This window comes from Leucopleurus acutus, assembly GCF_964270905.1.
Source record: "Leucopleurus acutus genome assembly, chromosome: 11".
Classification (NCBI taxonomy): domain Eukaryota; kingdom Metazoa; phylum Chordata; class Mammalia; order Artiodactyla; family Delphinidae; genus Leucopleurus; species Leucopleurus acutus.
Genome location: NC_139152.1, coordinates 46,601,812 through 46,617,795, shown reverse-complemented (window position 1 = coordinate 46,617,795; position 15,984 = coordinate 46,601,812). Strand labels below are relative to the sequence as shown.

At 49.6% G+C, this 15,984-nt stretch overlaps 1 protein-coding gene across 1 annotated transcript; it reads left to right on the top strand.

The window, feature by feature from the left end:
• AVIL (advillin) lies at positions 1 to 15,451 on the top strand (the record flags this gene model as incomplete). Its single annotated transcript, XM_082849246.1, has 19 exons — positions 1 to 66; positions 1,404 to 1,478; positions 2,196 to 2,392; positions 3,785 to 3,893; positions 3,986 to 4,096; positions 4,367 to 4,569; positions 5,031 to 5,109; positions 5,238 to 5,336; positions 6,016 to 6,169; positions 6,272 to 6,372; positions 6,854 to 6,991; positions 7,096 to 7,254; positions 8,042 to 8,221; positions 9,705 to 9,850; positions 9,960 to 10,104; positions 11,574 to 11,762; positions 12,389 to 12,457; positions 13,625 to 13,741; positions 15,183 to 15,451. The coding sequence occupies 19 exons, from the start codon at positions 1 to 3 to the stop codon at positions 15,294 to 15,296; spliced, it is 2,451 nt and encodes an 816-aa protein (XP_082705372.1). The 3' UTR covers positions 15,297 to 15,451.
• Between the last annotated feature and the right edge of the window lie 533 nt (positions 15,452 to 15,984).

The window sequence follows — 15,984 nt, the reverse complement described above, 5'->3', positions numbered from 1 at the left end:
ATGTCTCTGAGCAGTGCCTTTCAGGCTGTGGGCAACGACCCTGGGATCATCACCTGGAGAACAGAGGTGAGCTGGGCTGGGTGGGGGCAGAAGACTGTGGTCTGCTGAAGGCCCTCCACATGCCTTGATCTCCTGTCTGTGGTTCATCAACAGTGAGAGGCAGCTCCAAAGGGCACATTTTCCCATCCTTGACCCCTCCTGGGTGCTCAGAGCAGGCGGGTGACAGGTGGAGGAAAGCAAAAATAGGCTTGCCTTTTATCTAGCCATCTGCACTTCTAGTAAATGCCCTGGAGAGATGGGTGGGGCCCAGGCCCACCCACGGAGCCCTGAGACACCTGGCCGCTTCTTTCAGGACAATGGAACCTGTCTTCCACGGGGCACTCTGGCTCCTGCAAGGTGGTAGGAAGATTTGGCGGGTACAGCACAGATCGGTGCCCTGCTCATCCCTTCTCCCACGCGGGGCTTGAGCCCCTCTGGCTGACCTCGAGCTCTAGCGGTCTATAGTTGGGAACCGCCCTGGCCTGGCAGCCTCACCCCACCTCCCTGCTCTGAGCCCAGTGAGTGGCTCTGCTGCAGAAAACCCAGAGGGGATGCCCCACCTCACCATCCTCCACCACGAGGGGGGTCACAGCCCCCTAGCAAGCAGCTCAGAGCTTGTGAGAGCCCAGGTCACTCCCACTGTTTTAAGGCTCCCGGTTTATTTAAAAACTAATAGGTACTAAAAGAGTTAGGCAAACTGTGGGATATTTAACATTTCTACATTTAACACATATTTTACACAGAATACACTCAAACATGACTGCAGGCTTACCTACTAGGAGGTATGATGAAAGTCCACATCTGAGGCCATGGGAATGGCTCTCCTGGGACGAGCCACACATGCTGGTGACAGGTGCATCAGGGCTCCCACCCAGACTCCAAATACAGAGCCCTTGGCAGGGAGCCTGCACATGGCCGGCAGTCCCCCCCAGAGCCTCACAGAATCCTGGCTCCCCATTCTGTCAGAACTTGGCCAGCTCTGGGTGGTCAGAGTCAGCGCTGGAGGCACTCTGGTGCAGCGGCTCAGAGATGGGCTTTTACTTGAGGGCTTACACCCAACTCTGCAAAGGACTGAGGCGGCGCACAGGCTCTTCACAGTGTAGCAAGATGAGGCCGGGCAGGCGGTGCGAGGAGGATGGGGTGAGGACAGGCACCCGGATCCAGACCCAGGGCCGGGCAGGTGGAGTTCAGCAGAAGCCAGAGGGGTGACCGCGCTAATCCTGTGGCTGGCCGCTACGCCCCGTGGGGACATCTCCCCACTCTCCCCTGCCGCCTGTGTCAAATGACGGCGTGCAGGGGGAGGCCTGGGAGGGTCAGGGGAGGAGGGAGAGAATGCAGCCTATACACACCCCTTGTCCTTCCAGAAAATGGAGCTGGCACTGGTGCCCCTGAATGCCCACGGCACCTTCTATGAGGGGGACTGCTACATCATCCTCTCGGTGAGCACCATGCCCCCCATTCCCATGAGCTGCTCCCCTGAGAGCCAGCTCTGGGGCCCCACTGGGAGATCTGCCCGTGAGGTTAATCTGGTATCCATCTTGATTCTTCCTCGCTTTTATATAGAACAGGCCTCCAGTTTGACTATCAAAGGGTTTCTTAGGCCAGGGTTTTAAATTTTGCATCAGAGGGTATGGGTGTGGCCCTCAGTCTGAACCTCAGCGAGTCACCTACAGCAGCACTTCTCCCTCTGGGACCCAGACCCCAGATTACAGTGCTGTGAAGGAAGGCCAGGTGGATACAAGGCCACCTCTGGCCTCAAAGTACTCATCTAGCGGAGGAAACAATCTCCCACGTGGACAGCACTGACAGAGCCATGCAGATGGACAGCAGCGCTGTGCCAGATGTGCAAGTGCAGGGGTGCGAAAGAGCAGCAAGAAAAGCCTGCAGTCCAACCCGGAAAAGATCCCCATTGGTCTCTGTTTATTTTGAGAACAATAAGCTGTCAACATTCCCCAAATGTGGGGAGGGATTTGCGCTGCCAGGGCTTGAGCCACGGAGGAGGTCTGCACCCGGGCCACTGCAGGGAGGGAGAGGCCCCGAGCCTGCCAAGGGCAGGACACAAGTCACCGTAGGCCACGTTCTTCCCACGCCAGAAGGGCCAGCAGCGAAGGGGAGGCGAGCTGGCCCCTGATCTGATCTCTCTGACTACATCCCAGACCCGGAGAGTGGGCAGCATCCTCTCCCAGGACATCCACTTCTGGATTGGGAAGGACTCCTCGCAGGATGAGAAGAGCTGCGCAGCAATCTACACTACGCAGCTGGATGACTACCTGGGGGGCAGCCCTGTGCAGCACCGGGAGGTCCAGTACCACGAGTCCGACACCTTCCACGGCTACTTCAAGCAGGGCATCATGTGAGTAGCTATGCACAGAGCAAGGACGTAAGCGCAGTTTACCAAAGAGGAAACCAAAAGGGCCAAAATGTGTATGAAGAAAGTCATCAGAGAAATGCAAATCCAAACAAAGCCATCATTTCCGCCTACTAGAGCAGAGTAACTCAGAGAGCTGAGAGGCGCCAAGTGTCGTCGAAGCTCTGGGGAGACAGGTGCCCTGCTGGTGCAAGTGAGAACTGGCCCAGCATTCCGGAGAGTAGTCTGCTGCCACTGGGGCAGATCTCACCCCCGGCGTGTGACCCAAAGGAGCGCTCACCTTCCCAGGTCCACAAGGGCACATGAACCAGAACGTTCACATTAGTGGTGGTGGGAAGCTGCAGGCAATGTGGACAGGAAAAACTCCGCGACACAGCGGAGTACAATGCCACAGCTGGAAGCAACAGATTAGAGGCACATCTGACATGTGGACAGACCTTAAAAACATGGGGTTTAGGGAGCACAGGTAGAAACAGGCTTGAAATATAGAACAGAATGCCAATTTCTGTTTTAAAAAAAGTACATAAACTCAAAACAACAGGCCACATTTTACCAGATGAAAATAAAAAGACTGATGTTAAACTGTTAGAATGGATGCCTATGGCGGGGAGAGAAAGGGGGGTAGGGTATGCAGATAAAAGGGAACACATAAATACTACAAGAGAGGGGTCTCAATAAAGGCCAATGGTGAAAACCTTCCACGAACTGAGGAGCCTGATTACCTCAAAACTTTGCTTGAGATTGAAAAGAAAAAGGAATTCCAATGAGCTTGAGAGTTCTGAGGCTGGTCCAAGGCCAGCTTCTTGCAGGTCAGCAGTCCCCACTGAGGACCTACTGGGCACAGAGCACCACACTGAGTCACCAAGGAACCCTCTGCTCCCCGTGGCTTTCTGCGTGCCCTTCACGTATGGGATCCCTGGGGGAGGCTGGGCTGGGGTGAGGGCCAGGGGCGGGAGAGCGGATTCCTGGAGTGAGATGGTTTTTAAGGCCACGGTGTCATTAATGTTTCTGCTCCCGCCTGACTTGTGCCCCTCTCCCCATCACACGCGACATTCACAGTTTCTAGAACGAAACAAAACAAGTTCTTCTGTGCTCTGGGGACTTCATCAGTGATGCACCCTCTGTCTGGAGAACTAGTCCTCTGGTGGTTGGTTCCTACTCTTAATATCCCAGCTCAAATGTCAGTCCTTCGGAGAAGACTGCCCTGAACATGCTGTCTGAGTGCACCTCTGTGGCAGTGGTGACCAGCATCTATGTTTACCTGCTCATTTACTGTCGTCACCCACGTGGGCAGAGGTTGCATGTGTGTGATCCACAACTGTCTCCCCAGTACCTAGCACATAGCAGGTGCTCAATAAATAACGGATGTTCCCTCAGCTACAAGAAGGGGGGTGTGGCCTCCGGGATGAAGCACGTGGAGACCAATACCTACGATGTGAAGCGGTTGCTGCACGTGAAGGGGAAGAGAAACATCAGGGCCACCGAGGTAAGTCCTGCCCCTTGTCTGTCCTGGGCGCAGGGCCTCTCCGCCTAGCACCTAAGAACTCCTCCTACATAATGTCTACCTCTCTCCTGCAGGTGGAAATGAGCTGGGACAGTTTTAACCGAGGTGATGTCTTCCTGCTGGACCTTGGGAAGGTCATCATCCAGTGGAATGGCCCAGAGAGCAGCAGCAGGGAGCGTCTGAAGGTGTGGCCTGTTCTGTTGCTCCCTCCTCCCTGCCCCCCCCCCCCCCCCCCCCGCCCCACCGCCGCGGGGCCTCGCGGGCTTGCACTCCCTCAGTTGCCCTTTCCTTCTTCTTTCCTCGCTGGCTCTTTCCTGCCCTTCAAGCCAGACCCCTGCCTTTGAGCAGCATCTGTTTCAGAGACAGGCCACGTATGTGAGCCTGCGACTCAGCATCAGGGTAACTCCTGTGTCTGGGATCCAGGCTGCTCCTCCGGTCCTCGGGCTTCTTTACAGGCTATACTCCTGGCAAAGCATATTCGGGACAGGGAGCGAGGGGGCCGTGCTGAAATAGGAGTGATCGAGGGAGACAAGGAGGCGGCCAGTCCAGAGCTGATGAAGGTCCTTCAGGACACCCTCGGCCGGCACTCCATTATCAAGCCTGCAGTCCCCGATGAGATCACAGATCAGCAGCAGAAATCAAATATCACGCTGTATCAGTGAGTAGCTAAGCCTGGCTGCTGGCTGGAAGCTGGGGTAGGGGGAAGGTGTCCCCCCAGAAAACCAGCACTTCTGCTTCGCTCCTCGTTTGGGGTGCAAGTGACTGGCTTTCTTTCGGTCTTTTTCAAATGCAGCTTCTATAGGGAGCTCGGTGTTCCCTGAGCAGCTACCATCTGCTCTTGTTAGCAACTCTTCCTGGTCTCTGGGGGAGACCATTCCTTTGCTCAGATCTATACGTGCCTAGGGATGTGGACAGGATAACGTTCGGAAGAGAGATGCACAAAAGTCTCCTCCGCAGAACAGAGTCCATCACATTCCTGTCTGCATTCAAGCCATGCCTGTCACAAGAAGTTGAACTCTACCCAGAAACTCCATTCTAAGACAAAGCCATGAAATATCAGATTGACTACACGATGCTTTGTAGAAGAGAAGGTACAGGCTAACCTCTCCCCTTCTCTAGTGTCTCAGACTCAGCTGGGCAGCTGGCGGTCACAGATGTAGCAACGAGGCCTCTGGTCCAGGGCTTACTGAACCATGATGTAAGTAGAGCTTGGGTGGGCTTGGCTTGGGGTAGCCAGACCTGGCTTCAGAGGCAGACTCTAGGGAAAGGCCTTCCTCATGGTCTTGGGCAGGAGTAACCACTTTTATCCCTGACCGTCTGCTTCAGGACTGCTACATCCTGGACCAAAGTGGAACCAAGATCTATGTGTGGAAAGGAAGAGGAGCCACAAAGGTTGAGAAACAGATGGCCATGTCTAAAGCTCTGGTAGGAGCTATGGATGTGCAATATTGTCCAAAAAATTCTGTCCATAACACATCAGATGTGCTCAGAGAGCCATATTAGGCACCAGAGCATAGAACATCGCAGTTACATACGTAACTTCAAAGTCAGACAGACAAACTGGGATTCAAATCCAGGTTTAATGCCATCTCCTGGGGTTGTTGTGAGGATTAAGTAACATTTATAAAGCACTCAGAACAATACCTGGTGCACACACCTGCTCAGTAAAAGGTGGCTGTTATTATTGAAGGAGGTATCATGTATCAAGGTCAATGGCCCTGTCCTCAAGGAGCTTATGACACTGTGCAGACCCATGCAGATGAACCAGGCAGGATGCACTTACAAAGCAAAAAAGGGGCAAATGAAGGTGATACAAAGTCAGTAGAGTACAGGAGTGCTGAAGGAACACAGAATAGAGGATCTTACAAAAAAAATCAGTAATAATCATGACAGGCCAATGAAGAGATGTCAAAATGTTCTACTCAGTCCTTTCCTTGAGGCAGGTAACTTGGTCCCTAGACAGAGGTGAGTTAGAATTTGACTCTAACTCTGAGAAGGGAACAGTCCTACCAACTGGCTTCACAGGGTTGAATCACCAGCCAAGTCAAGAGCCCAGTGCACTCCCGGGCTGACCTGTCCTTTGGGGGCGGGGGGGCACCCGCAGAACTTCATCAAGATGAAGGGCTACCCCAGCAGTACCAACGTGGAGACCGTCAGTGACGGTGCTGAGTCAGCCATGTTCAAGCAGCTGTTCCAGAAGTGGTCAGTGAAGGAACAGACCGTGGGTCTGGGGAAAATGTGCAGCATTGGTAAAATCGGTAAGATTGCCCCCAGATCGTGTTTTCACTGCCGGGACTCTGTAGAAAGGCAGGCACAGGTGCTTTTTGCTCACTTGGCTTCTCCCAACCCCTTCCGTGCAGCTAACGTTTCCCAGGATAAATTTGATGTGACTCTGCTGCACACTAAACCAGAGGTGGCAGCCCAGGAAAGAATGGTCGACGACGGCAACGGCAACGTTGAGGTAAGCCCAGTGACCCACATCCCAGGGCAGGCGGCAGCACTGGCCCTCCTGGCTGCTCTGCTCTACAGAAGAGACACGTGATTCCGTGTCTGCTTTGCTTTCCTTTCCACCTCTGGCACCTCAGGACTATTCAAAGAGGTGTCTGAGTCTGCAGGGTTTTCCCACAATTCTTCACGGAAGTGAAAGGTAGATACTCCACTGTGCTGTCAATAACTCACCTGGCAGACATATTCAAATCATCTCTGAGCCATGATGGGGATGCATCTGACCAGGGACGATCCAGTTCTTGGGATTCAAATCATGCAAATGTGATAAGCCCTCACCACTGGGAAGAAGCACCAGAGGGGGAAGGTGTACTTTGAATGGACGTTAGTGCCTCACCCACCTGGATTCTCTGCTAAGCATGGCCCAGTTCCCTCCAGGTAGCTGTTTCTTCACGGGACTCCCATCTCTGGGGAACTGTGTCTCCTTCTATGCCTAGGTCTGGAGAATTGAAAACCTAGAGCTGGTCCCTGTGGAGCATCAGTGGTATGGCTTCTTTTATGGGGGAGACTGCTATCTGGTTCTCTATACGTACGAGGTGCACGGGAAGCCGCACTACATCTTGTACATCTGGCAGGTAGGCCTGGGGCAGCCTCTCAGCTTTGGATCCTGGCGCCTCCTCTGGCCACTGAGCTAGGGCCGGGGGTAGCAGGGACCCATCGCACCTGCTCACCACTACAGGGCCGCCACACCTCACAGGATGAGCTGGCAGCCTCGGCATACCAGGCGGTGGAGGTGGACCGGCAGTTTGATGGGGCCCCTGTGCAGGTTCGGGTTACCATGGGGAAGGAGCCACGCCACTTCATGGCCATCTTCAAAGGAAAGCTGGTTATCTTTGAGGTGAGAGCCCTCAGATAAAATTATACCATAAGCAGAATGCTCAGAACCAGCAGGTCAGCAGGAGACTACAGTAGAGGAGAGGAGGGGTAGAGAGCAGGGTTTGGGGAAGACAGACAAGAAGCGGGTGAATCTCTCTAAGACACTGAAGTGAATCCCGACTGCCTAGGGCTTCAAGTCCAAACCACTGCCTAATTCATGTTCAAGGTCTTTTATAGTCTGACCCGTATTACCTGTGCAGGCACATCACCCTCAGCTCCCTAGCCTACACACTCCACGCCAGTCAGGTGGGTGTCCTCATTAGACCTCACATGTGCCATATCATTACCTGTCCACCTCCCCCAGAGAATGTGCCCCTTCAGATTCAAGTTCCATTTCTTCCATGAAGCCCCGGCTGAAGCACTACCCAAAATGTATAATGTCACATGTTTGATATACGCAAGTCTGTGGTCAAGTCCTAGTCTTGTCATTTATTAGCCAAGTTTCTAAGCCTGTTTCCCCATCTGCACTGTGGGATAATAGTACCTACTTCACAAAGTTATTATGAGGATCTATAAGATGATGTAGATAAGGCACCAGCAAAGAGCCTGGCATATAACCAGGGTCTCATAATGAAAGCTAATACTATTGGCACCATAACTCCAGCTCACCTCAACCCCTCCCAGTTAGCCTAGACGCTCCTTGAGGGCAAAGACGGTGTCAAACACATCCATGTTCTCCACAATGCTAGCCCAGTGCCCGGCGCACATGGTGCACCTTAGCTCCAGACGCTGCTTTTCTCTCTCTCTAGGGTGGGACTTCCAGGAAGGGAAATGCTGACCCCGATCCTCCGGTAAGCCTCTTCCAGATTCAAGGAAATGACAAATCTAACACCAAAGCGGTGGAGGTTCCAGCCTTCACCTCCTCCCTAAACTCCAATGATGTCTTTCTGCTGCGGACCCAGGCAGAGCACTACCTGTGGTATGGCAAGGTAGGATGGCTGGCCCAGTGGTCATACCAGCCCCTCAGAGCCCAGCGCTGCACCAACCCTCCTGTCAGCAAGGGCAAAGGAACTAAAGAGTGGGCTGGAGCAGTCCTCAAAAAAAGAAGCCTTTTCCTAAAGGATCTTCAAAGGGACTGACAATGTTCCCCACAATTAGGCCTCCAATTAGAAAGTCACTAACACACTGCTTACGTCCAGGAGACCCTCCATAAACCTCTGAACACATGGAGGCTGGACGCAGGCTGGATAAGTCAATCTTTCCACACCAGTTTGGTGGACTGTAACAGGACGGCCATGAACACTGAACAGAAACACTAAAAATGTGATTTTTGTCAATTTAGATTGCATCTGCGTTAGAAAGCACTAAAATTGTTTTGCAAAAGAGAATTGAACAGGAAAAGATGCTCAACATCATTAGTCATTAGGGAAATGCAAATGAAAACCCCAATGAGATACCACTACACACCTATTAGAATGACTGAAAAAAAAAAGATAATACCAAGTGCTGGTGAGGATGCGAAGCAATAGGAATTCTCACACACTGCTGGTGGGAATGCAAATATGGCCTTTGGAGAACAATTTGACAGTTTCTTATAAAACATACTCTTACCGTATGACCCAGCAACCCCATTCCTGGGTATGTACCCATGCGAAATAAAAAACTATCTTCACACAAAAACCTGTACACAAATGTTTATAGCACCATTATTTGTAATCACCAAACACTGGAAGCAAACCAACTGGAGGATGGCTAAACAAACAGCGGTGCATCCATACAATGGGATACTACTCAGCTATGGACAGAAACAAGCTGTGGATACCCACAACTGCAAGGATGAATCTCAAATGCATTATGCTAAGTGCACAGTGCACTAGCACAGAGGCCACATAGTGTATGATTCCATTTATGACATGCTGGAAAAGGCAAAACTATCATGATGGAGAACAGATCAGTGGTTGCCAGAGGTTAAGGATTCAGGGAGGGTTTGACTACAAAGGGGTAGGTAGCCCAAGGGAAATTTTTTGCAGTGGTGAGATGACTGTTCTGTTTTTGTTGTGGTGGTGGTAGCATGATTCTATGCATTCGTCAGGAGTCATAGAACTCTACGGCAAAAAGAGTGAATTTTCCTGTATATAATTTTTAAAATACACTTAAATTTTCTCTTAAAAAATAGTCAAAAGTAGGTGCTAAAATTCCAACTGAAAGCAAAACAAAGGCGACTTGTCAATATCCACTGTGGGTTTCAGAGTTTAGTCTTGTCCTTTGCCACCGCTGTTTTCCTCCGTGTCCCCGCCCCTTGCCCCCTGCCCTTCCCAGCACCAGAACAAACCTATCTATCTCCCCGTCCTGAGGTACTGTGGCTTGGTAGATGATCCTGGCTGCACTGAGCTATTAGTCTCAGACACTTTTTTCCCACATCAACGTGCCTGTGTACAGCTAACATCTGTGTTCTCCCCACCCCACTCTCAGGGGTCCAGTGGGGATGAGCGGGCAATGGCTAAGGAGCTGGCCGGGCTTCTCTGTGATGGCACCGAGAACACAGTGGCTGAGGGCCAGGAGCCAGCTGAGTTCTGGGACCTGCTGGGAGGAAAAACTCCCTATGCCAATGACAAAAGGTACAGGACCACAGCATCCCCTCCTCTTGGCTCCCCCTGCCTACAGACTTGTGAACTGCATATGATTTCTAAGCAGCTCAGTTCCTCTACTAAATGGACTGTATTGCAGACTACAGCAGGAAATCCTAGATGTCCAGTCCCGTCTCTTTGAATGTTCCAATAAGACTGGCCGTTTCACTGTCACTGAGATCACAGACTTCACCCAGGATGACCTGAACCCAGATGACGTGATGCTCCTGGATACCTGGGACCAGGTAAGACAGCCAGAGAGCTTAGAACAAATGACAAAGATCCTCAAGCTTTAGGCTATTTTTTGTGTAGTACCTCTCCCCAACCCCCCCAGATAAAGCCAGGGTAGCCCTGGACCATCCCCAAGCCAATCAAACATTTGTCAGTGGTGACCAAAGGAAGAACCTGCTTTTTGCCAGGGCTGGAGAGAATAGAATGTTGTTTAAAACTCACCATCCTGGGAATTTTCCCACTTTGCTTTAGGAAAATCACGCCATCCTATCATCACGCACTCCATTCTCTCAGGACCAAGGGCAGCAGGCTCCACACCCAGGGATATGGGCCTTTTAGGGAACAAAGGGATATGAAAGCGTATCTTCAAGGCCACCCCTTCGCCACATCCCATTTTCTTCAGTTTGGCTCAGCAAACATACTCAACACCTTGTCTGTTCTAATCACTGTGCTGGGTGTGGTGTCACCAAGGCCAAGGGCCTCATCCTACTCTCAGAGTTTACAGGCTGAGCGGGGGTGGAGGAGACCAGACATAGAAACATCATTTTAGTATGAGGGAGGTACGTATGAGGTGCCATGGGAGCACAAATAAGGGGCACTCAACACAGTTTAGGGGCTCAGTGAAGACTTTCTGGAGGAGATGGCTCCCAGACTCAAAGGATAAACAGGCATTAATCAGGTAGAGGGCATTCAGGCAAAGGAAAACCAAGGCATGAATAGTCTAGTATACAGGGAACTACAAATAGTATCGTCAGAGCATAAGACAGAGTTAAAGAGCACGCTAGAGGTGGAGCTAAAGAAGTAGGGGTGGGCCTTACCTACCACATCAAGAAGTTTGAAATTCATCCGGGAAAGCTACTGAAATTTAAGCAGGCGAGTGACATGGTCAGGCTGTGCTTTAGATAGATCACTCTGGCGAGTGTAGGAGAGGAGGGATGGCTTATGAGGAAAAAGACTGTATGTTGGGAGACCAATCAGCAGACTACTGTCCTAGTCCAGTAAGAGCAGCTGCTGGCCCACACAGGAGCTGTGGATTAGAGACAGAGGGATGGTGACAGATTGGACAAAAGCATAGGAGGTAAATTAGCTAAGTCCTGGTGTTATGGAAGGCATTTAGGATGACTCCCAGGTTATTGCCTTGGGTGACTGAATGGACACCATTCACCAAGAATGGAGACACAGATACAAGTTTAGAAAAGAGCTACATTTGGGGGGTGTTACACTTGATGTGCTTGGAGTCAGCCAAGAGGAGGTGTTTTGCAAGAAGCTGGATCCAGGAAGCTAAAGTTCAGAGAGAGAGAGTTCAGGACTGGAGATGTAGATTGGGGAGATACATAAATCAAAATGAATCTGAGAAAAGCTTTACTCTGATGAGGCTGTGAACTGCTGACAGGTAAAGACAGGGCAGTTAAGTATGATCTAGTATTGATACTTAGCCCTTGCTATGAGCTTAATAACAAATACTCAATCTCTACCACAACAGGTGTTCTTGTGGATTGGGGCTGAGGCCAACGCCACAGAGAAGGAGAGCGCTCTTGCTACCGCCCAGGAGTACCTGCACACTCACCCCAGCGGCCGCGACACCGGCACACCAATCCTGATCATTAAACAGGGGTTTGAGCCTCCCATATTCACCGGCTGGTTCTTGGCCTGGGACCCTCACATTTGGAGCGTAAGAACAGAGAGGACCGGGAAGATGTTCTTACTGCCAGGGCGCTCGGCACTAAGAGCTCAGTGGGATGGCGGGGTACTCAAGGGCTTAGTAAACCCAGGACCGCATCTCCCCCACTCCCTCTCCCCTCCCCGCTTTTTACTTTCCTTCTCTTTCGCGCCCACCAGGGCACTAAGTCCAGTTAGAGAATTCACAGCTTGCCTCAGGAACAAGCAGTGTGTGAAAAAGTAATAAAGTTTATAAAGTATATCCACACACATTACTTTTTGAGCTCTACATCCTGATAGCTAGGGAACAGTTTCCTGTGTTAACAGATGAGGAATCTCAGAGGAGAAGTTATTTGTCTGAAGTCACAATTAACCAGTGGAAAGAAGCCAGGTTTACTGACTCCTAGTCAACTGCTTTTAGTATGGAGCATTGAGGGGCCACCAGCAAAGAATGCAGACCATGTTTAAGTACCTCCCAACCCTGCATAGACGCAGAAGGGGGGATTTTCATTTTTGCTTATCCTGAAATGTCTTCTGTCCCCTGGCTTTTTGGCTTCTCTCGAGGGTACAGACCAGGCCTGACATGTCCCTCCCCTATAAGCAGCATCTCATGCTGTATTTTCTATTTCTTCTTTTCAGGCAGGGAAATCATATGAACAGTTAAAAGAAGAGCTGGGAGACGCTGCTGCTATCACGAGAATCACTGCTGTGAGTTTCTTGGAGGAGCTATTCACAGACAACCAGAGCCAGAGAGAAACAGTAAATGCTACAGATGCAACATGGCCAAAATCCTATCATGTCCTTCTTAGTATGACTCTGGTGTCTATTTTGATATGAAGATTGTTTTAATCAGTAGAAATGCAGGTCTCAGAGCCAAGTTCCTTATTTTACTGCCTTCCAGAATTTAGAAAAGACTTGCTGTTTAAAAAAACAATGAAAACAAAACCAAATTTTATTATTCAACTCTCTCTGTCATTCAGGACAGATTAAACTTACTGTTAGTATTTTTCAGAAATAATAAGCTTCTAACCCACATGATAATGTTTATCAGTTTCTGACAGGGGCGTCCACAGAAACTCAGGCCATTACCTCTATTTTTTTGTTGTTGGTGGTGGTGGTGGTGGTTTTTGTTTTTTGCGATACACGGGCCTCTCACTGTTGTGGCCTCTCCCGTCGCGGAGCACAAGCTCCGGACGCGCAGGCTCAGCGGCCATGGCTCACGGGCCCAGCCGCTCCGCGGCATGTGGGATCTTCCCGGACCGGGGCACGAACCTGTGTCCCCTGCATCGGCAGGCGGACTCTCAACCACTGCGCCACCAGGGAAGCCCTTTTACCCCTATTTTAATGGCCAAAAGAAGTGGAGCTTCTGGCCAGGAATCCAACAGCTCTTTAACATCAGGACAAGTACATGGCACCACTGTCCGAACCATCTGGCAGTTTTGTCCTTTGTGCTGTACAAACTCAAGATTCCAAAGCTAATGGCAATGTAGCATCTTTAAAAAATATTTAAAAGAAGTATGACTTGAATGTGAAGTCATTTGAAGACTGGAAATGTAGAGCCCAAGTAAAAGTACCAATAGAAGGAATGTGATCACAGTATTTAAATGATGTTTAAGCAAAACATCTACGCCAAACTGGCTATACAGGATTTACCTTAGACTTACTGAATCACTTTCCCAAGAAGGACCCTAAAATCTGAATATTTTAGATTCCCAGATGATTCTGACACGCAGCCAGTTTTGGGGACCATTGTTCTAAAGGATGATGATAAAGTATGAAGTGGTAAAAACCAAAATTTAAATATTATAAACACAGAACTTCAACGGCACAGACCTGAAGAGTCTCATCCAGTGTCTACATTCTTATCTTCCCTAGGATATGAGGGACACAACCCTCTCCCTAAATTCTGAGCCAAAATATTACCCCGTAGAAGTTCTGTTGAAAAATCAGAGTCAGGAGTTGCCTGAGGATGTGAACCCTGCCAAAAAGGAGGTGAGTGGCTGCATGTGATGTACGTGGAGCTCTCCATGAGTAAAGCACCTTCTCAGTATACAGCCTAGGACAGAACTGGAACACTGTAAAGCACTCAATAGACATCTGAGTCACCCAGGAGCTCAAGCCGAAAACCCAGGGCTCCTTCTTGCTTCTTTTTTCTCACCTCCCACATCAATCCATCAGCTAGCTTCCATTCACTGCTCTCCATCTCTCTGCTGCCAGTACGGTCCAGCCATCATGGACCACTGCCATAGGCCCCCAACTGGTTTCCACCCCTGCCCTACAATCTGTTCCCCACATAACAACCAATGGGCTTCTACAACAGATGATACTTTTCTATTTAAAACACCCTGAATGGCTTCCCACTACACTTAGAATCCAAAGTTCTTCTGATGGCTTCCAAGGCCCCAAACAATCTGGCCCCTGCCCACCTCTGACTTCATCTCACAGACCACTACCCTCTTCACTTACCGCCCTTCAGCCGGTGGCTGTTTTTCCGTTCCTCGAACATGAGCCTTTATGCTTGCTATTGCTCCTGCCTGAAAACATTTTTCTCCCAGATCATCAGACAACCAGCTCCTCCTCACTATTTAGGTCTCAGCTGCAATGCCACCTCCCCAGGAAGGCCTCCCCTGACCACCCCGACACTGCCTCCCTCACCGCCTATAGTCCCTTTATACTGGGTCACCGTCTATCTGCCCCACTCCAGTGATACCCTCAAGAGCAAGGGCCTTGTCTGTTTTGTTCACGCCCACATTCTCAGCTTTTCAGCATCTAGAATGGTGCCCAGCAGATCACAGGCACACCTTAAGTTTCAGCTGATTGAATTAAGTCATGTTGAATGAACTAATTTATTTCCCCCTTGAAGCGGAAGGGCCTCTGGATTTTCCACAGTGTCTTATCTAACCAACTCTTAAGTATCTGGGCTGCAACTTTCTTGAAAACAGAGACCATATCTTAATAATTTTACTTGCACAGTAAATATTCATTAATCATTAATAAATAAATGTTAGGAGAATTTTATGCTCTCATTAAGGTCCACCTGATCTTGCATTTGAAAATGTCCAGATAAAAAATGGCAGATAAGGGCAGAAAGCAAGGAAAACCATCGATTTAGTTCTCCATTCAGCCAAAGCCTAATGTTCAGAACTTGTACATAATATATAACCCATTTCTTGTCCTTCTGGCAAGACACTGGTGCCAGGTGGGACTGTGTGCAAATCCAGCCAGGGCTTTCAGAGGCCAAGGTGGGACTCCACAAGCCAAAGAACTCTCCAATGAATAATTTAAGTCCATTAAAAACTTTCTGAAGAAATCATTCTACTTCCCCTTTCAGGGAACTACCTGGGACTCTCTCTTGGCCCCATTTCCCCGACCCCGTTAGCACTGACAGGTGCTAGGTCTTCCTTCTAACTAGAAACTTTGTCTTCTCTCTTAGAATTACCTCTCTGAACAGGACTTTGTTTCTGTGTTTGGCATCACAAGAGGGCAATTTGCTGCTCTGCCTGGCTGGAAACAGCTCCAGATGAAGAAAGAAAAGGGGCTTTTCTGAGGCAAGAAGGCATCTGCCTACTGCGAGACCCCAGGAGAAAGCAGATAGTGCCAGTACCGGGAAAGAATTTCTCTACTAATTTCTGCCTAACATCCAGCTACTTAATGTTGATACAGTAGGCTCTGCAAATCACAGCATGTTCTCCATTTTTCTCATCCCTGCGTTCCTTAGTTGTTATATACCTAAAATGTTAGCTACCCACTTTTTAATTTTTGTGGCCTCAGCAGAAAGCACTAAAACTGCAGGAATCTGGAGAAGTCAAAAGTAAGAGAACAAAAAAACTAAGTTTAAAGTGTTTAATATTGGCGCAAGGGCCTAAGTTTGTTTTAAATCTTAAGATCGGTATTTCCTATTTAACCCACAAATCACTGAAGTTATTCACATATACACCCTGAAGTCAAAATCTAAATGCTCAGAACTGTATGTGCCAGAGATTTTTAAATTTTCAAATAAAGATACCTGTAAGAGCAAAAGGGAGTTTTTTTTCAGTATTTTGGGTCTGCCCATTATGATAACTATTTTGTTCTACTGGGAGAAATGTCTCAGTACTGGGCAAGTAAAGAGGCACTGCTGAGTGAGCTCTCTGGATAACTGGAATCCCTGTTGACCTAAGAATGCCAAAATCTGCCTTACAGCTGTCCAGGAAACCTCAGTCCCCACCCATCCCCACCCCACTATCCAGAGGAGA